The sequence below is a fragment of the Rhinopithecus bieti genome, unplaced genomic scaffold (genome assembly GCF_001698545.2).
Source record: "Rhinopithecus bieti isolate Rb0 unplaced genomic scaffold, ASM169854v2 scaffold_19901, whole genome shotgun sequence".
NCBI lineage: Eukaryota > Metazoa > Chordata > Mammalia > Primates > Cercopithecidae > Rhinopithecus > Rhinopithecus bieti.
This window is the reverse complement of record NW_016809629.1, coordinates 278,689-299,374: the sequence shown is the minus strand read 5'-3', so window position 1 is coordinate 299,374 and position 20,686 is coordinate 278,689. Positions and strand designations below refer to the sequence as shown.

Sequence of the window (20,686 nt, the reverse complement as noted above, 5' to 3'; positions counted from 1 at the left end):
AGCTTGTTACTTATCTGCAGAAGGAAAAAGTGTATCTATCTCATTCTTTTGGAAGCAGACATTCTAACTTTCCTGGATTTTCACTTTTTTTTTTTTTTTTTTTTTTTTTTTTTTTTCTGCAACAAAATTTTCGCTCTTGTTGGGGCTCCAGGCTGGAGTGCAATTGGGTGCAATCTCGGCTCACCGCAACCTCTGCCTCCCAGGGTTCAAGCGATTCTCCTGCCTTTCAGCCTCCCGAGTAGCTGGGGATTACAGGTGTGGACACCACACCTGGCCTAATTTGTATTTGTACTTTTTTTTAGTTAGAGACAGGGTTTCTCCATGTTCCGTCAAGCTGGGGTTCTCGAACGCCCGACCTCAGGTGATCTGCCTGCCTCAGCCTCCCAAAGTATTGGAAATACAGGCGTAAGCCACCGCGCCTGGCCTGGATTTTCACTTTTTAATCAGTTATACTGTTCCAGCCATAAACTTTTTTTTTTTCCATTTTCTTTCTTTCTTTTCACAACTTGTCCTGTAACTGAACAGCCATAAACTTTTAAAATGACTGCTTTGGTTGGCATTTTCCTGGTCCAAATTCTTCAGTGGCTCAGTTGCCTGTAACATAAGCTTACAGTCTTTAGCCCAACATCCTTTCCCTCCCCAGTCTGACCCCATCCTTGCCTTTTGGGTGTTATTTCCCACTGTCATTTACCAGGTTTCCAAAATCATGCTTTATTAAATGCTAGTTCATTGGAATGTTAATACATGTTTCACACACACAATCAGCAGGAGAAAATGTTTCTATAGCCAAATGACATTGGTAAACAGTGTTTTTATACAAAGTTAAGCAGGTTTCTTTATTTTAAGTCTTTTCAGACACTTTCCCAGTGCATAGTGTGAATCTCCATAAAGCAAGTAAAACATTAATCATTCCCTAAACTTACTTGACCAAAGAACGCTTCATTCTATCTCCATGGAAACCACTTGTGAAAGTCTCCTACTCCAACTTTCGTCTCCAAAAAAACTCACCTGTTTGTGATCATCTGAACTCATTTTATGCTCTTGCCTTTATATAAAAGAGAAGTTCCGTGAAATGTTGAAGAAGCAGGGTTATGGCACTAGTAATGATCCAGGCACTATACATTATTTAGTTCAGAAACCCTAACCATCAGTATTCTAACAGTGGATTGTGGAACCCAGTATGAGTGTTTGAGACATGTCACAAAATATAGAAGCTATTTTTAAAATGAATCCATTTAATACTGCTAGATGCTGTGAGAGACAGGGACTCCCCAGCCCAGCACTGCCACATGCACACATTCTTGAGCAGGAACGGAGACGTGGGCATGGCATGGGCAGGCCAGTGGTCAGCAGATATCCTTTCTGTCCCTCCTCTGTGACAATCACCCCCAAGTAATCTTTGGGACTCAGAATAAGGCAGCTGCTCTCCCACCCTTACTACGGTGAGTCTCTCTGTGGCTGAAAGGACCACAGATGGAGAGCTTGGCACTCACTCCAACTTTGCCGAAAAGAGGACAACCACCAAAGCAGTAGGTAAAAATACAATTTTAGCAGCAGTGAAATAATAAGAGGAAGTGAGGATGGGGCCAGGCCACAACTATAATTAAACTGTCTGTTTAAAAGAAGCTGAATCCAGAAGAAACACAAGCTGTAAAGTGAGAGAGGACAGGGAGCAGGGCCATTGGAGAGCAGGAGAGGACAGGCTGGCACCAAGCACTGCTCCGACTCTGCCCTGAAAGATTTGAATTGGACACTGTCCAGTCACGTGTGTGGCAAACCGTACTCCAAGCACTTTCCTCAAGGCAGAGGAAGGAGCTGCTGTGGCTGTAGCCCTGAACGCTCGTGGGGCCGGCATCGTGCGCTGGGCCTCTGTAATGGAGGACCTCCAGTGTGCAGACAAGACGCCGGCAGTGCCTGCGGAAGGCTGCGCCCTGGGTCCTGGGTGAAAGTCACAGCTGCTGAAGTGAGAGCTCCATCTGGATACCAGAGACTGCTGGGCCATCAGTGCAGCAGGAACTGCCATGTGAGAGCCGCAGCCAGGCAGTCCCACGTCAGGAGGCCTGCTCCAGGCAGCCACATGTCAGGGGGTCGAGTCCCCCCACCGCATAAGGCCTGCTATGGACAGCCCCATGTCAGGGGGTCAAGTTCCCCCACATCAGGAGGCCTGCTCCAGGCAGTTGTGCTCTTCTTCTTCCGTCTGTAACCAGCTCCAGTCTAGGGCCTGAAAGTCAACAGACATGTTAAAAATACAACAGCCACCAACACATTTCAGGTTATTGTTCCTCTTCAGGAGGCAATCAGGACAATTTAGAAATATACTGAAACCCGGCCGGGCGCAGTGGCTCATGCGTGTAATCCCAACACTTTGGGAGGCCAAGGTGGGCAGATCATGACGTCAGGAGTTCGAGACCAGCCTGGCCAAAATGGTGAAACCCTGTTTCTACTAAAAATACAAAAATTAGCCTGGCGTGGTGGCAAGCTCCTATAGTCCCAGCTACTCAGGAGGCTGAGGCAGAAGAATCACTTGAACCTGGGAGGCAGGGGTTGCAGTGAGCTGAGATCATACCATTGCATTCCAGCCTGGGCAAAAGAGCGAGACTCCATCTCAAAAAAAAACAACAACAAACAAAAATAAAAAGAAATATATTGAAACCCCTTTATTGGCTAGGTATGGTGGCTCATGCCTGTGGTCTCAGCACTTTGGGAGGCAGAGGCGAGTGGATTGCTTGAGGCCAGGAGTTCAAGACCAGCCTGGGCAACATAGCAAGACCCAGGCTGCATAAAATAAATTAATTAATTAAACAAATACAAATTAAAAAGCCAAACCCTTTTATTAATAAGTTTGGTGACTACAGGGCACTCTTGAGCTAAGTTACATATTCAAACTGTACAGGATCTTTTCTTTGGATTGGCTCAGAGTCCTTGAGATTCTGTGACTGTGGGAATTAGAAAGGCGATGTCAGTACCACTGTGGCTCACAGCACTCACTCTCGTGCTCACTGTGGGTAGCTCATCTCAGCTATGGATTTCCAGCCTCACCACATGACTCGGCCTGAGGAGACTTCCTCTTCCTCCCACAGACGTGCAAGTAAGCAATGAACTGATCAAAACATTATCGTGCCAGGAGGAAGAGAGCAGCAAGAAATACAGAATGCCCACAGACTGGAGGAGGACACGCGACTACATCAGCAAAGGCTGCAATTCACAGTGGTACCCCCTGCAATTCTTCCGAAAAGCTTAAAGTTAGGGGAGGTTAGCAAGTGATTAGCAGGTAAAGACCATGTAAAGATCTAAGCAAATGATGCAGGATTCTCTCAACAATAAAGATTTGTCTTAATGTACCTATATCTTGACTAGTGTTCTCATAACTAGTAATACCTACTGCTAAGCTCCAAGGCCCTGAGGACAAGGCCATGGCTGGTTCCTGCTCCCAGCCCAGCACTCAACACACAAATCCTCAGCAGTAGTACCAACGGTGCAGGTGGGGACAGACTTCTGGGAACAATGCTACCTTCCTCCTCATCATAGGAATTAAGTGTTGCAAGGATTAAATAAGATAATCCATATACGTAGTTGTAAGCCTTCAATAATTGTTAGTTATCACTATTATTATGAATAATAAAAAATGTGTACTGGAAAATTATAAATATACACTGAAAAAATCAGCTGGGTGTGGTGACGCATGCCTGTAGTCCCAGCTACTCAGGAGGCTGAGGCATGAGAATCACTTGAACCTGGGAAGCGGAGGTTGCAGTGAGCCAAGATCATGCCACTGCACTCCAGCCTGGGTGACAGGGAAAGACCCTGTCATAAACAAACAAACAAACACTGAGGTTGGGGATAATGCCAGATTGCGTTTCCATTTTCTTTTCTCTTTTGCTATAGAATGAAAGGACATGGAATCGCAGGGGGCTCACACAGGCTGTTACCGTGAAACTCTGGTCTTGCTCCCTCACGGTGTCCTGTATGGCATTTTCTAGCAGGGTACACAGGTTATGTGCTTCGGCCACCAGTTCTTCACTAAAGAAAATGATCAAATTATTAGAAAGCGGTCATTATTAGTTATCAGAGCTAACACTGCTATTTTAAAATATGCTAAAGAGTTTTGATAATACTTTTTAAATGAAGTAACAATTATTTTGATCCTGAGTGTCTTAAAACACCAACCCATTGACTAATACTTTCATCTTGTTATGCAAGATGAGCATTACTGCCAAAAGGCAAACAGATCTCATTAAAAGTCAGAAGTAAAAAGAGCTCTTTCTGCTTTCTGACTTACTAGATAGCTGAATTTAATTCTCAAACTGCCCAAATCTAAAGATATTCTCCAAATCACCTGTTTTCCAATTTCTGAAGTAGACAAAAAAAAAAAAAAAAAAAAGGCCAACCAATTTATCAGGGTTCCATAGTTCCTTGGAATCTGTTGAAAAGCAGTTCTGGGATTTGGTTTCATCTAATCTGATCTCTCTCTTTTCTATAATAAGAAACCCATGTTTCCTCTGAGGACTGGGCCACATTGAGAAAGAGCAGCATGTAATAAAACATCTTTTTCTAACCTCAGCTCTATGCTGTGGGGAGACAAGAGACATCCTATATACCCAGGTCTACCTTTCTAGAGTTTTGAGGACATCATTGAAGGGAATAAGCCACATAAGGGAAGACGGTGCCCCGGAACTCCTCTCACTCTGCAAAATGTGACAATCTGATGGCAGGAGCTCAGAGTACATTTTTGCCAAACCTCAGCTACGGGGCCTCTAGCTAGGCTAAAGGCTCAGTGCCTACCCTAGAAGGGAATGGAAGAGGCTCCTGGCCTAGCTACTATAGGAGCTCATGAGAGGTTGGGGAAGTACTTTTTATTTAACAACAAAAAAAGGGCCGGATGCGGTGGCTCACGCCTATAATCCCAGCACTTTGGGAGACTGAGGCGGACGGATCACCTGAGGTTGGGAGTTTGAGACCAGCCAGACCAACAGGCTGGAGAAACCCTGTCTCTAATAAAAACACAAATTTAGCAAGGCCTGGTGGCTCATGCCTGTAATCCCAGCTACTTGGGAGGCTGAGGCAGGAGAATTGCGTGAACCCAGGAGGCTGAGTTTGAGGTGAGCTGAGATCGCGCCATTGCACTCCAGCCTGGGCAACAAGAGTGAAACTCCGTCTCAAAAAAAAAAAAAAAAAAAAGAGAAACAGTCTCACTATGTTGCCCAGGCTTGCCTCAAACTCCTGCAAACCTCCTGCCTCGGCCTCCCAAAGTGTTAGGATTATAAGAATGTGCCATACAGCCGAGAGAAAATTAAGTATCCAAGGTCACATAAATATTAAAATAGGCTACAAAGTCCCCAAGGACAAGAACAAGATTCTTCAAAGCAGACTGTATTGGGATATAATTTACATACCATAAAGCTCACCCATTTAAAGTGTACAATTCAAGGGTTTTCACGTATTTACAGAGTTGTGCAACCATCACCATGTCTAGTTTCAGAATGTTTTCTTCATCTTCAGAAGAAATCTTGCATTATCAGTCACTCCCATCCTCCTCCCCTGCCCCAGGCAATCATCAGTGTTTCCCATGCCTAGAGATTAGTTCCTGCAGAAACCCATAGAGCCCTGCACACAGAAAGTGTCAAACAAAACAAACCACAGGAAGAGACGACTGTGGGAACAGAGGTGGCCTGCAGTGTGCTGGAGAATGGGCGGAGGGCTGCTAGACACAGACTGCTGGGCCCCAACCCTGAGCTCCCAAGTGAGGTCTCTGGCAGGACCTCAGAATTTGATGCTGTGCTGCTGGCCCAGATGAGACTTGAAGAAAGCTCAGACCTGAGCATCTATAACGGAGGGGGAAGCTGTTATTCATGACTGACTAAGGAATACCTTGGTCAGAGTGGTATTTTGGGAAGATTAATTCAACCACACAGGGCTTGGCAGCAGAAAGGCAGGAGGCAGGAGGCAGAAAGCCCTGCCCCGACCTCTGCCGCCATGGTTCAGGCAAGAGGAGGCAGAGGATGGGAAGAACGTGAAGGTCAATGGCACCGGAAGGAGGGTGGTGACTCGGTAACTCAAGGTAGTGGTAGGGTGAGTGGGGGCAGATGGCTCAGGGGAGATGAAGTGGGCCTCCCTGAAGGGAATGTGGCTTCCTATGGATAAAAGGTAGCAGCATGTGCCCAACCAGCATTTCCAATGTTCTCATTAAGCAGTTAGTCATCCAAGCCTTGGACAAAGAAACTAGTTAGTAAGTTTCAAGGGACTATGAGAGCAAAACATGTAACTTTTGTCCCCACAGGACCTAGCAGATGCAACAAATATCCAGAGAGGTAGTGATATCATTGGACAGACATTTGCCAGTGACAAACGCCTCCATCCCCAATCTCCTGACGTGCCCTCGACGGTCACACTTGGCACTGCTAAGGCGGACCTACCTCTTCTTGGCTGGCTCGGGTAAGCTGTTGGAGGCCGTGGAGGGCTGAGACATCAGCTGCCCAGGCTGGCTAAGTCGAGAGGCATTCATGCTATCCGGGCTTCCACTGACAGGACCACGGACCTTGCTCTAGGGGACAAAATCAAAAGAAATTAGGAGCCAAGTGACGAATCACATTTTGCATTCACGCCACAGTATTTTCTCAGGAGACAACTGACTGCCAGATGCCAGAGCTAACCCTACAGCCTACCAGTCGGCACCCCCACCTGGGGGGCAGCTGGTGCTTCACATCTGGCTTCAAAAGTGTTTCTGTATCAACAGGGGGACTTTTGAGGAAAGGATTCTAAATTTAAGGAGACCTGGGGCCTACATTTATTGCAGTTTTTTTTTTTAATCGGCTTTATTGCTTGATTGATTGATAATGATTGAGAGTCTCGCTGTCTCACCCAGGTGGAGTGCAATGAGCGATCTTGGCTCACTGTAACCTCCACCTCCTGGGTTCAAGCAATTCTCCTGCCTCAGCTTCCCAAGTAGCTGGGACTACAGGCATGTGCCACTACACCCAGCTAATTTTTGTATTTTTAGTAGAGACAGTGTTTCAACCATATTGACCAGGCTGGTCTCAAACTCCTGACCTCCGGTGATCTGCCTCAGCCTCCCAAAGTTCTAGGATTCATGATCCATTGCGTCCGGCCCCTTAAGGAACTTTTACAAGAAAAGAACAGCGAAGTATTTTTATTCTTTTCCAGGTAGAAGACAGACACACACACAAAGGCTATGGGAGTTCCTGTGGCTCACATCCTCTATGACCTGGCTGAGAAGAAACCAGGATGCCCTGACTCCGAAGGGGCTGCAGCCACTGCTCCTCCCAGCCCAAAAGGTCAAGCAGGGGCTCCTGTTCCAGCTGCCTGAGCCTCCTCAGCTCACAGCCCACGACCGCTGGCCAACCTTCAGGTCACCCCTCCACTGATCTCTGCCCTGCATGCTCCCCAACCCACCTGTGTAGTCCCCCAACCCCCGCTCCTGGCACTCACTGCGGCCTGCAGTCCTTCATCCCCTCAAGTGTCTCTCAGGCCATGGAACCCTCCTGGCTCCACATCCTTCCCTCCAGCGAAACCTCAAGGCCCACAAGTCAAGGAGACATGCAAGCGCCCAAGCCTCCATTCCTGGTCCTCCTGCTGCACCTTCCCTGCTGACTGTGCCTGGGAGAGGCCCAGCATTGACCTCCTGTGCTTCTGCCCTTGACCGAAAGTGCGGCAGGGGATGGCTCCTGCGCTGCCTGGCTCCCTCCTAGCCAGGCCCTGCCCCAGCTCCTGCCCCGCCCCGTCCTGTGCTGCTCAACTCCAGCCCCGCTGAGGGACCCTTCTCAGTACTGAGGTTGGCCAAGGGCCTGGAGAGGGACTTCCCCAAATCCCAGATGTGATCATGTCCCCACACTCAATTCCTTTAATATCAAGGGAAAAGACAGATACTGTGATGTGTCCTGTGTGCTTTGAAAATGGACATGGGCCAGGCGCAGTAGCTCACACCATTAATCCCAGCAGTTTGGGAGGCCAAGGCAGGTGGATCTCTTGAGGCCAGGAGTTCGAGACCAGCCTGGCCAACACGGTGAAACCCCATCTCTACTAAAAATACAAAAATTAGCCAGGTGTGGTGGGATGAGCCTATAGTCCCAGCTACTTGGGAGGCTGAGGCAGGAGAATCACTTGAATCTGAGAGGTGGAGGTTGCAGTGAACTGAGATTGCACAGCTGCACTTCAGCATGGGAAACAGAGCAAGACTTTGTCTCGAAAAAAAAAAAAGAAAACAAAGCGTGGCCCACGTAAGCTCACGCTTGCCTACCTCAGCAGCTTCATCCTCCATCGTAACCTTCCCCACATACACCAGCCTGTCCCCACTCGGAACACACTGACTCCCCAGGCTCTCTGCCTTTGATAAAGCAAGGCCTCTGTCTTGGAACATCCTCACTCTTCAGCTGGAACAGCTCCTTGTGAACCTTCTTGTTGCTCCCTCTCCTCTAAGACAAACTGGAGCTCCCCCTGTGCATGGAAACTGCAGCTCAGGCCTCCTGGAGCTGCTTCCTAGCCCTTCCTGCCCTGAACGGCTCTCACTCATGCCTTTGTCTGTGCCCCTCAAAGGATCAGGCCCTCCTTGGAACAGATGCCATGCCTTCTCACCTATGTGTCTTGCTGGGCATACAGTTAGCACTCAATAAATGCTCAATGGATATAGACGGCACATCATGCTATCACCTGTGCACACCTGCACCTCCCTCTCCTCTTCAGATCCTCTCTACCTTGTCATCCTGCTTTCTCCCTTTCCTCTCTTCTTACAGGAGGATGTGTCACTCCCACTCCCAAGGCATGCCCAGTGCTCTGGCACGTGACCCCAGCCCCTCTGTTCTCTGCACTGTGTGTGGATTGTCCCCTCTGCCTTTGACAAGAGAATCTCCTAATGCACCACATCCTGCTTCCACCATGAGCAACGATCTCCCTCTCTCCTTCCCTTTGCTCTTAAAGGCAACTGATGCCTAAATCAGTCTTCCATTCATGTCACCTTCTCTGCAGCCTTTCACAATGGGGCTTGCACTCCCAGCAGCTCTGGCTCCCACAACACAGCCAGGTCTGCCCGTCTTAGTTCTTGGCTGTTTTGTTTTCCATTTACCCACCGTGTGGCATTCTGTGGACTCACAGCTACGTTAAGATGGTGTGCACAGAAAGCCTGGCTTATGGCACTGAGGGCAGCATAGATGCAGATGATGGTCAACCAAGTTGCACTGCTGTGCATGATGGTGGGCTGAATTGGTGGCCCTAAAAAGGATATACCCACATCCCAACTCCTGGAGCATGTGAGTGTGATAGTACTTGGAGAAAACATCTTTAGAGATCCTGAGATGACATCACTCTGGGCTATTTGGGTGGTTCCCAAATCCAATGACAAGTGTTCTTGTAAGAGTCGCCCAGATAAGGGACACAGGGGTCACAGGAAGACAGAAACAGAGACTGGAGTCACACACCAAAGAACACCTGGAGCCACCGGGAGCTGGAAGAAGCAAGGACGGTCCCTCCCCAAGAGCCCTCAGAGGGAGCTCAACCCTGCTCACACGGGACTTCTGGGCTCTAGAGCTCAGATAACACATTTGTTTTTGTTTTTAGTAGAGACAGCTCTATTGCCCAGGTTGGAGGGCAGTGGCATAATCACAGCTCACTGCAGCCTTGAACTCCTGGGCTCAAGCAATCCTCCCACTTTGGCCTCCCCAAATTGCTGGGGTTACAGGCATGAGTCACCTTGCCTAGCCCAAATTTCTGTTGTTTTAGCCCCTCAGTTTGTGCTAATCTTTACAGTAGCCATTGGAAAGTAATACACAGATGAATGAAAATGATTAGCACAGGCCCTTCCTCTGACCTCCCTGCTCACACCAAGTCAAATAACAGCTAAGTGAAACCTGAGCAGCAGCCAAGTGGACTGCTGGTGGCTCTGTGGCATCCCGTGTGGGATGGCGGCAGTACACAGAGGTGGAAAGGCACAGGAGGCTGATGGGCCAAGGGCCTGGGGCCACAGCACTCACTCACACAAGCAATCTTCAGGAGATTCCAGAGCTCCTTCTGCCGCTTCTCCTGCAGCCGGACAACAGTCTTCTCATCCTCATTCATTAAGCTCACCACCTCTTCCACCTTGGGCAACAGTTCCAGTGCCTTCTGCTTGCAAACCACAGTTTTACTGCAAAGAATAAACATGACAAACTCTAATGGCATTTGGGCTGGAGAAAACGGAACCCATGGCAGCTGTGCATCCAGTCAGCAGCTGCAGAAAGTCTCTTCATGAGGTCCAGTGAATCAGAGAGGAGGGAGGAAGGTGACCTCACACCCAGCCTGCATCTCCCAGTCCTTCCTCCAGAGTAGGAAGGTCGGGGCTCATACCTGAGCTGTGTATAGATCACTCGCACTTTCTTCTCGAAGCTCTGAATTGCCTGAAGCAGCAGCCGTACCATTTCCTGACTGTCACCCTCAGTTCGCTGGTCTGGAGAGGGGAGGGTAGCATAGTTCCTCAAGGAAGCCAGCAGAGAGTAGTGATGCCCCATAAATGAAATAAGGAGAAGCCCAAGGCAGATACAGAACCCCACTTACCTCGAGGCTTTTCCCTTAGTCTCCTGTACAGCTCCCTTGCTTGCTCCTCTCTAAAATATGCAAAGAAGTTCTGTCTAGATTTGAGGTCAAATATGGCTAATTTTTATATTTTTTTGGTAGAGACAGAGTTTCACCACATTGCCCAGGCTGATCTCGAACTTCTGGGCTCACAAGCAATCTTCTTACCTTGGCCTCCCAAAGTGCAGAGATTACAGGTGTGAGCCACTGTGCCCAGCCAAAAATATATATATATATTTGAATTAGCTGAGCACGGTGGCATGCGCCTGTAGTTCCAGTTACTTGGGAGGCTGAGGTGGGAGGACTGCGTGAGCCTGGGAGGTCGAGGCTGCAGTGAGCTATGATTGTGCCACTGCACTCCTGCCTGGGCAACAGGGCAAGACCCTGTCTCTTAAATAATACAAATATAAATAAAAGAACTGGAGGAGAATAAAGGGCTGATTAGAGAAAAGACAGAATCAAAGTTCTGACATTTGGAGCTCCTGTCCTAAGAATCCTAGTGAGATAATCAGGGAACACTGCTGAGCTCACGGTGACACAGCCCTCAAGAGGCTGACCCGGCCTGCCCGGTTCCCTCCATCTGCACGCCAGGAGCACATGTGATCTCCTTCAGGTAGGAGTGATCTGCCTAGACCCCTCCTCCCCTCCTGGAGTCAATGCCAAATACCTGACAAAGACTCAAAGGAACGGTTTCCAGGTCCGAATTCCACCTTGTCAGGTTCTTCCTTCTCTATCTTACTTTCTGTTCTGAGCTATGCCTGGGTCAGGGTGGGTGAGACAAATCAGGGGAGTCTGATACAGGGGTAGAGGCTGCTTGCATTTTACAGCCCTTACAGATTATGGCCTCCATCTCAAATGCGTTATCTGAATTCATCCTTACAACTTCATGAGGTAAGACTGTTTTTCTTGCCACTGAACAGATTTGGAAACTGAGGCTCAAGTGATGATTTGCTGGAGGTGACCCCACAGGGGAGCATGCTCTAGAGAATGGTCCCACACAGCCACTGAGGGTGCCCTGGACACACACACCGAAGCTCCAGGGTTATCTGTATGTGTTAGGCATAGAGGGGCCCCCCAGTCAGTACTCACAGGTCGTCCAACGTTCCCCCCTGCTTCCGGCCCATGGGGCTCCTCTGTAAGTCCACGATGTCCGTCTGTAGAGCCATCATCCGTTCTACCAGGAGTTTCACTTCGTTCTCCTAATGGAAAAGCTGTGCTAATGTCAACTGATGTGGTAGGAGCATGCTGAGATGCAAGATCTGCGGAGGAGCAAGACCCGTGGACCCTGCACATTGCCTGAGGACTCTCAATGGACTGGCTCAAAGGAATGTGGACTGTGGGGTCAGAATGGCTGCACTTGCATCTAGGGTCCACCACTTTCTAGCTATGTGACCCCTCGGCAAGTTACTTACCCCCAGCTGCGGTTTCCTTTTGCATAACATAGGCTTCTAACAGGGCTATTTGAGGAGTGAAGTAAAATGAAGTACTTAAAGCCTCTGGCATGGTGCCTGGCACACAGAAGATGCCCAAGGCACATTACTTTCTCTTCTCTTCATCTGTCTATCCCGATGCTACTGGGCAGGGAGGCCCAGACTGCTTTATTTCATAGATTATGAGTCCCAAGATGGGGAGGAGCACTCACCCCTTCTATGGTTAATATTCAACATGAAACACACATACACCCCATCAGTACTGATTGATAAAAAGCAATACTAAGACACAGGGGAAGATCTTTGCCCAAGCACACAGGGGAAAACAGAGGATTCGTCCAGGAAAAATCCCCAGAGCCTGACTTCAATCTTCAGTTCGTGTGAGGTTCATTTAGTCACATGTATTTCCTTTGCCTTCATAATTAGCGTTTTTTGGTGACATCTGATTCACGTTGTCCTGAGACTTTCTGCCTGGACCTTTTACTTCCTATGGATTTAGCGTCCCAACAAAATTAGTCAAAAACCTTCAACAAGAGGCAGTGTTGATCATCCATCCAATGCCCTTCCTAACAGGAAATGGTCTTGCCTTTTCCCCAAGGGAACCTAACGCTTCTTATTTAAATCTGGACCATCTCCATCCATTCACACAACTCTTGCATCTGGCCACAGAGGGGCTCCCTTTACTGGCTACTCTTAGCCTCTTTCCAGCTGGTCCAGTCAAGTTCAAAGCATGGTAAGGAACACCTGATTTTTGACAGAGATCGACCCAGTGTTTGATGAGAAAGTGAAAATTGGGAGCAAAACCTCACCCCCTCGGTAAGTTCAGAAACCCCAAATGAGTCTCCTACCCGCCCACAGAGCTCCACGGCCTGCTCCATTTCCCTCCAGGCCAGCAGCAGTTTATCTGATGCTGAAAAAAAATTGAGAAGGAAAAACAAAACAAAACAAAATAAAAACACCACAAAACTGAAACAGAAATAAGCAACTCAATCATAATAGGACAAAAGAAACCTTAGAAAAAGAAAAAAAAAATGGTGTCTTTAAACTCATTGCAAAGTGCACACTCACTGATCCCAAACTCAGTTTGCTCGCTGTACTTCTCCAGGTCAATCTGGATGCTGGTTTTGAAGAAATCCAACTTGGCCTTGAGCTGCTGAGACATGGAAGCCATGGAATTCTTCATCTTGGAGAGGCAGCTGTTGTTCCGGAGGAGATTCATCCTGCAGGGACCACAAGGAATAGAGTCTAGGAGCATCTCTGGGATCCAAATTCCATTTCCTGTACAATAACAAAACCCCCTTAAATGTCAAGGGAGGTCCCTGCTATAATTATCATCATCATCACTATTATTATAGCAGCCACTTATAACCCAAGGACAATTTCCTCGCCCTCAGCAACGCCTGAGGTTCTGCACCAAACTTGGCATCAGGCAAAGGAAGACACAAAAGGCCAATGATGCTGGCAAACGAGTTACACTGGGGAAAGAGTCCATAAGTCCCCAGAAGCACAGTCAGAGGAGTTTTGCTAATCCACATGGCAGTGAGCTCCTCTGGGTTCCCAACCCATCCACAGCTCGGCCAGCCCAGCTTCAGTTCCATACTCCTGGCCCTGGGCCGACCACACTCACCTCATCAGGTCTAAAGGGGCCTGCCTCAGTCCAGCCCACCCAACTGCTTCCGTCTGTCCAAACCAGTGTCTCCCTTTTGTTGCTCATTAACATTGCTTCTGGGCCCCTGCCTCAGCCACCTCCCTGTGGCCAAAGCCACCAAGCAATTTTAAATAAATTAAGTTTAAAAAAAAAAGCCTGGCACGCTACATGGCGGCTCGCTGTCCCTGCTGCAGCCGGTTGCAATCCTCCTTCAGGGTCTGGATGCTGTGCCAGACCTGGCCCCACACCTTCCTCAGCTGGAAGAAGGCGAGGTTCCTCTTGGGCTCTTGAACTGGAGACAAAGACAGAAGCAATTGTCAAAAAATAACCACAATAACTCTCCTACAATTAACCACATCCTGCCTTCAACACTGCTGGCACTTTCACGTTTTATACCTACTATAGGATCATGTAACTTTGGAGGGTGTTATGCCTGGTTACTGTCACATACATGTATTTGTACCAACAGCATGCACCAGTGGTCAATAAGTAGCTGTTGATTTGAAGAAACACTTTATGAACCATTTGGACACATATGTATATAGGGCCATACATTTTCAATAGAAATTTTTTTTTTTTTTAAGAGAGAAGGTCTCACTCTTGTCACCCATGCTGGCACAAAGTGGGAGTGATCATGACTCACTGCAGCCTTGAATTCTCAGGCTCAAGTGATCCTTCTGCCTTAGCCTCCTGAATAGCTGGACTACAGGCATGCACCACCACATCTGGCTAATTTCTAAATTTTTTGTAGAGATGAGATCTTACTATATTACCCAGACTGCTCTTGAACTCCTGGGCTCAAGCGATCCTCCTGCCTCAGCCTGCCAAAGTCCTGGGATTACAGGCGTGAGCCACCATGCCCAGCTTAGGAGGTTGAAATTCACTAATGGTTTCCTGTACTCTCTCTTGCCTGGCTACTCCTTGCATGTCCTAAATAAGGAAGACTGCCCTGAGGACTGGCAATACTAATTTCCTTCATGTGGCTCTCCCTTCCTTAGTCCAGTCTCCCTCCCCTGCCTTGTCCCACATATTATAACTGATTATTTAGAAAAACAAAACAAAACAAATTCTTACGGATACAGCTGACACTTTCAGGTTGGGGCCGTGGGGAGATCTGAGTCTCATAGGTGATTTTACTGTTGTCAAAGAGAAAAACAAGATCCATGTCCAATGTGCGGCCCTCATTTAACTGCAAAGGGACAAGAACAAAATGAATCTTGTGGATCCAATCTTCTCTTTTCTAACTAATAATGAAGAGGTTCCAGAGCTTTCCCCACTGTTTGGCAAGAGCATCATTTTCAGCCAGCAAGTGCGAAGCATACATGAAGTCTTTCTCCCAATGTTTCCAGCCTACACTTACTGTTGGAACACACTCCTTATTTACAAACTTATTACATTCTATTTTACTGTCATCCCTGTGAAGTTCAGAAATTCACTATATACTTCCCTATGCAATGATTATTTCTCATATGATAACTTTATCTCCACAAGTCAGCTGAGAAGCTCTTTTTGAGCAGAGGCCATGTCTTACACAGCTATAGTTAACACAGGTGCCTAACACAGAGGCCATCATAAATAGTTTCACGGTTCTGTACAGAGAGGCCATTATAAATAGTTTCAGTTGACTCAAGACAGTGCAGCATCTTTTTTTTTTTTTTTTTAGTATACTTGGAAGAGGACCAAGTTGGCAACTTGAGAGATTCCAGTGCTACTGCATCATTTTTTGCAATAAAGGCAAGAGAACGGTCTTGGAGGGTCTGGAAGTAACAAGTCCAGCAAGGAGATTTGTGTTTCCTATCAGGCCACACAGAGGACACCATACTCCAACTTAAACACCAGGCAGGTATCCACACTGTGTGATAAACAGACTACATGACAAAGCAGAATTGAAATCTGAAGGTGTGTTGAGTTTCCCAGGAGGCACAGCCAAGGAAAACAGGGTGGTGTGTACGAAGCCAGGGCTCACCTTGCCATCCGAAATACACTGAGTGGCAGGTTTATCGGGGATCAATGCCAGGCCCGCTTCCTGCAGCAGCTCCTGGTCCTCCTCTGGGATGCCCGTGTCCTGCTGGATTCTGGCCTTCAAGCTCTGCAGACTCTCGTCCTCTGTCACAGGGTAGGTGTGGATGGTGCCTGTGACCATGTTCAAGATATGAACCAGCTGCAACACAACCCAGATGTTACTGGAAAACCAATTTCTTCAAGGAGATGGCCATCTATTTGCCTAGGTCCTCTCTCTGCTACTCCCAACATTTCCCAACCACACAAAGCAACGGCCTGGCTTGAGGGAGGGAGGTCAGGTGCCACGTTTTGCATATTTTCGTCTTTCCTGATCCTGTCTGTGGCTATGACCTCATAGCCAATGTCAAATAGCACAACTGTCCTTTCTTTACTTATGCAGAAAGACTGATGCAGGAGCCTAAATTTTCTCACTAGGTCAGCTGGCCCCATCCCCTGCTCTGTCCTAAGAAGTGCATGTTCCGCTGGAGACCCCAGCTTTTGCCTCAGGGCTAACTTGGCTCCATGCTCACCTTTAAGTTTAAGATGTCATCCAGGGCCTTGAAGCAGCCATTGGGCCCATACGTGGGATCTGTGCCCCTCTGTCGGGGGTGCCACATCAGCATCAGTTGCAGCCACTTCTCCAGTCGCTCAGCCAGGACGCTGTGGAGAGGAGCAGAGTGTGTGAGGAGACACTTCCAGCCAATGTTGGGCTACAGTGTGTGTCTCCCAGTATATGCACAGATGGCAGCCAACAGATGGTGATTGAAAATGAAAATGGGTTTATCAGAAACAGTATAAACATTTCCAATCAATTATTCAGGTGTTCACACCTCTCTCCTGAATTCTAAAATACCCTGAAATCAGAGATTCCTGACCCCTAAATGGCTGCATAAGAATGACCCATGAGGGCCAGGCACAGTGGCTCATGCCTGTAATCCTAGCACTTTGGGAGGCCAAGGCGGGTGGATCACTTGAGGTCAGGAGTTTGAGACCAGCCTGGCCAACATGGTGAAACCCTGTCTCGACTAAAAATACAAAAATCAGCCGGGCATGGTGGTGTGCGCCTGTAATCCCAGCTACTCAGGAGGCTGAGGCAGGAGAATCCGTTGAACCTGGGAGGCAAAGGTTGCAGTGAGCCGAGATTGTGCCACACTGCACCCTAGCCTGGGTGACAGAGGGAGACTGTCTCCAAAAAAAAAAGAAAGAAAGAAAAAGAATGACCCATGAGGTTTTTAAAATACACTTTATAGGCACATCCTAGCTCAGGTGACCCCTACAGAATCTAGATCCCATGCTGCCAGATGTAGTGGTTCACATGACAAACTCCAAGCTCCTTCCCCTGGCCCTGCAGAGCCTGCCTCCTGTGAGCACTCAAACCCTTTCCTGAGGCCAACACAGCTACCCACCACCTCCCAAACGTGCCTTGCTCACTTTAATCTTTCCCCTTAGAATTTCCTTCCTCCTTTCTCATCTGTTCACGTCCTGCACATCTGTCTAGACCCTTCCAAAAAGTTCTAGCTTATCCCACGTCATTCCTTATAGCACTAGTCCATCCAATCTTCTCTTCCACCCTTTAAATATGGTAATCCCATGCCACTCAATTATGTGTGACTGCCTCGTAGCTTTCTTTTGCACTGTTAGCCAATTCTGTACAATTACACAATATTATTAATTGTTTAGATTCTGGCTCTGAGACTGGATTGTAATGCCATTCAAATGACAAAGGTTTATTTGTTGACTGTGACACAGAATTGGGCCACATGAGGGGTGGAAAGAGAAATAAGGTATAATTCCCTGCCCTTAAAAGGACTGCTGTTGAATCAGAGACAAACCCCATGTAAAACCAAATGTGATACAAGGTAGAGGCTATTAAGGGTAATAAGAGGTACAGATAAATTGTTATGTGAACTTAGGAAAGAGATGACTTCTAGGGAGATGAGGGAAGGAAACCCATTCTAGATTTAACATTAAGAAGGACTATGTCAATTGCTTACTCACAGGACGATATCCTGATAACCTGTTTAAAAGTTATCAGATGTCACTTCAGACTTGAATTTCTTTTTTTTTTTTTTTTTGAGATGGAGTCTCACTCTGTCACCCAGGCTGGAGTGCAATGGCGCAATCTCAGCTCACTGCAACCTTTGCCTCCTGGGTTCAAGCGATTCTCCTGCCTCAGCCTCCTGAGTGGCTGGGATTACAGGTGTGTGCCACCACTCCTAATTTTCACATTTTTAGTAGAGATGGGGTTTCACCATGTTGGCCAGGCTGGTCTTGAACTCCTGACCTCAGGTGATCCACCCACCTCGGCCTCCCAAAGTGTTAGGATTACAAGCATGAGCCACCGCGCCCAGTCCAGACTTGTATTTCTAAAAAAGGGAAGAAAAATATGTATTCGTGTAATGCTGCTGTGCCTTACCTGTTAAGATTATTGGGGTAGGGTAAAGAGCTTGAAAACTTCACTGTTCCATTCAAGTCTTCGCTGACAACAATATCCACCTCACTCTTCTGCCGGACTTTCGAATGCCTGCAAATATGAATCTTGTTAGGTGCAGTCACACGTTGCTATGACAGGGACACATTCTAAGAAATTCATCATTAGGTGATTTAGTCCTTGTGTGAACCTAACACAAACCTAGATGTTTTAGCCTACTACACACCTAGGCTATATAGGACATCCTATTGCTCCTAGGCTACAAACCTGTACAGCATGCTCCAGTACTGAATACTGTAGGCCAGGGTAACACAATGATAAATATTCGTGTATCTAAACATATCTAAACCCAGAAAAGGTACAGCAAAAATACAGTATTATGATCTCATGAGACCACTCTCATCTATGCAGTCAATTGTTGACTGGGATGTCAATGAAATATACAGTTATACACATCCCTATGACAGCACTCAAGAGCCACTTTACATTTATAATATCAGTTTACAACTATACAGGAGATTTATAGCCCCAATCTTTTGGAATAACAGTCAGTTCATTCACATTGAGTCAGGCGGATTCTTTGAGAGTTTAAGACTGGTCAGGACTGCCTGAATGAGTTTTTGAAAAGCAACCTTTAGCAGAGTCACTGACCATCTTGTGCCCAGAGTTCTGCAGACAGTACTACTGCCTCCTTATCTCATCCTTGGTTTTTCCTTCTCATTTGCTCTGTCTTCTGTTTCATCTACTACACACTCTTGTGTTTTGACAGAGGTTAAAACTGGGACTTCCAAACCTAGATTACACTATGTACACAACATTTACATAAAATATGCAAAACCTACGCACACACATAGATACTTCCCTCTAAATGTACACAGCTAAATACTGTTTCTAAGGATAAATGAACTTATACATTTCCCAACTTAGGGAACTTCTTGGGGTATCTGAAGTAGTATTTGAAGGTAAAAATAATTTTTTTTCTGTCACCCAGGCTGGAATGCAGTGGCACAATCACAGCTTACTGCAGCCTCAACCTTGTAGGCTCAAGCAATCATCCCTCCTCAGCCTCCTAAGTAGCTGGGACTACAGGTGTGCGCCACCACACCCAGTTAATTTCTGTATTTTTTGTAGAGATGGGGTTTCGCCATGTTGCCTAGGCTAGTCTGAAACTCCTGGACTCAAGCAATCCACCCACTTTGGCCTCCCAGAGTGCTAGGATTATAGGGGTAAGCCACAGTGCCTGGCCAATAAAAATAATCTACATGCAACTGGCTTCAAATCTTGGTAATAAGAAGAGTAATTTGAATAATACTTCATAGATAACCAAGTATTCTGACACAGATCATTTATTCACTTAATGCTATGACAGGCCCATGTGGCAGACATTATTTTTAGTCCCCCAATTTGGACCAAAGGAAATGATAATCAAATGATTTGTCCAAGGTCACGCAACAGAGTAGCAGAATCAGGGGCTCAAACCCAATGTCTGGTGTTCTTTCTATTCTGTCTGAATGTCCAACTATTCTCAAAACATCTGGGAAATTCAAATAAAAAATGCTTTGCTCCAAACAATTTTCATTGGCAAGTGGTGAACCAGCCTATCAGGAGCACACTGGAAAGCTAGAAGAGCCAGAGCATTGCAGAGGCTGGTGCTTTACTGCTTGAGCTGAAACTGACAGCTGTAAGTCAGGGGCTCCAAGACTTTCTAATTATCTAAGTGTGGAATAAGCCTCTGCTAGAAAACTTAAGTTGTTGATGGGAAATTTAAAAAGGACCCAAAATAAGATGCTTATTGCTTGGGCTTGTCCTAAAATGTATTTTAAAGTGGCTTTATAATAGAATTGTAAAGCCCAAATTGCATTTGTGTGGAAATCACTATTTACCTGCCATCTGAGATAAGACAGTGAAATTTTTTAAAAGTTGCCCAAAGCATTAAAAACTAGATTAGTCCACAAAACAGCTCCTTATTGGGTTTCAGAAAAATCTACTTGAAACTGGCCACCTGGCCCTCCAGCACTGATGAGGGAAGCTCTAGGAAGATGGCTCTGCAGACAACAGATTTCCTATGAGGATGCTGGGCCATTAGGAATGTATTTTCAAAAAGCACCTGCTCTTCTAGTTCTAATGGATTTTAACTCATCTTGTCATAAATAAGAGAAATGCTCAACAAGTGACCAGAAGAAATGTAATAATTCCTTTAGTTAAAACCACTATAGATGTGCAGTGAGCCCAGATCATGCCACTACACTCCAGCCTGGGCAACAGAGTGAGATTCTGTCTCAAAAACAAAAACCAAAAAAACACTATAGATGTACATGTAATTTAAAGCAATTTTTATAATGCATACACTATAAAGTGTGACTATAAATTAATGAACAAATTCCTCAATATTCCAGAACTTATGTAGCTAAAGAAGCAATGCCTGTTTTAAAATAAGTCACCACAGTGGGGCAAACTTTGCCATTTCTCCAAACTCAGGGCAGGGACCTCCTTCACTGGGAGGTAAACATGGAATTGAATAGACTGCCATCACCTAAGACCACTTTTCTGGAATTGATTTCGAAGGATACACTTTATTCTTTTTTTTCTTTCTTTCTTTCTTTCTTTCTTTTTTTTTTT

The 20,686-nt window shown here is 46.7% G+C and overlaps 1 protein-coding gene across 6 annotated transcripts in view; it reads right to left on the bottom strand.

Annotated features, from left to right (window-relative positions):
* Positions 1-695: 695 nt before the first annotated feature.
* The window catches only part of IKBKB (inhibitor of nuclear factor kappa B kinase subunit beta), a 58,234-nt gene continuing 38,243 nt past the window's right edge, over positions 696-20,686 (bottom strand). For 4 of the 6 annotated variants that reach the window (XM_017889876.1, XM_017889880.1, XM_017889877.1 and 1 more), the window contains 13 exons: positions 18,053-18,160; positions 16,167-16,296; positions 15,602-15,796; positions 14,710-14,824; positions 13,804-13,927; positions 13,056-13,207; positions 12,836-12,897; positions 11,647-11,756; positions 10,540-10,589; positions 10,333-10,432; positions 9,985-10,132; positions 6,414-6,541; positions 2,654-4,020 (listed from right to left, as the gene is read on the bottom strand). In XM_017889876.1, the coding sequence (XP_017745365.1) occupies positions 3,765-4,020; positions 6,414-6,541; positions 9,985-10,132; positions 10,333-10,432; positions 10,540-10,589; positions 11,647-11,756; positions 12,836-12,897; positions 13,056-13,207; positions 13,804-13,927; positions 14,710-14,824; positions 15,602-15,796; positions 16,167-16,296; positions 18,053-18,160 (1,678 nt within the window). In that variant the 3' untranslated portion in view covers positions 2,654-3,764. Of the gene's footprint in view, positions 2,222-2,653; positions 4,021-6,413; positions 6,542-9,984; positions 10,133-10,332; positions 10,433-10,539; positions 10,590-11,646; positions 11,757-12,835; positions 12,898-13,055; positions 13,208-13,803; positions 13,928-14,709; positions 14,825-15,601; positions 15,797-16,166; positions 16,297-18,052; positions 18,161-20,686 lie in introns of those variants that run through there. The other 2 variants (XM_017889878.1, XM_017889882.1) reach the window with 1 other exon arrangement.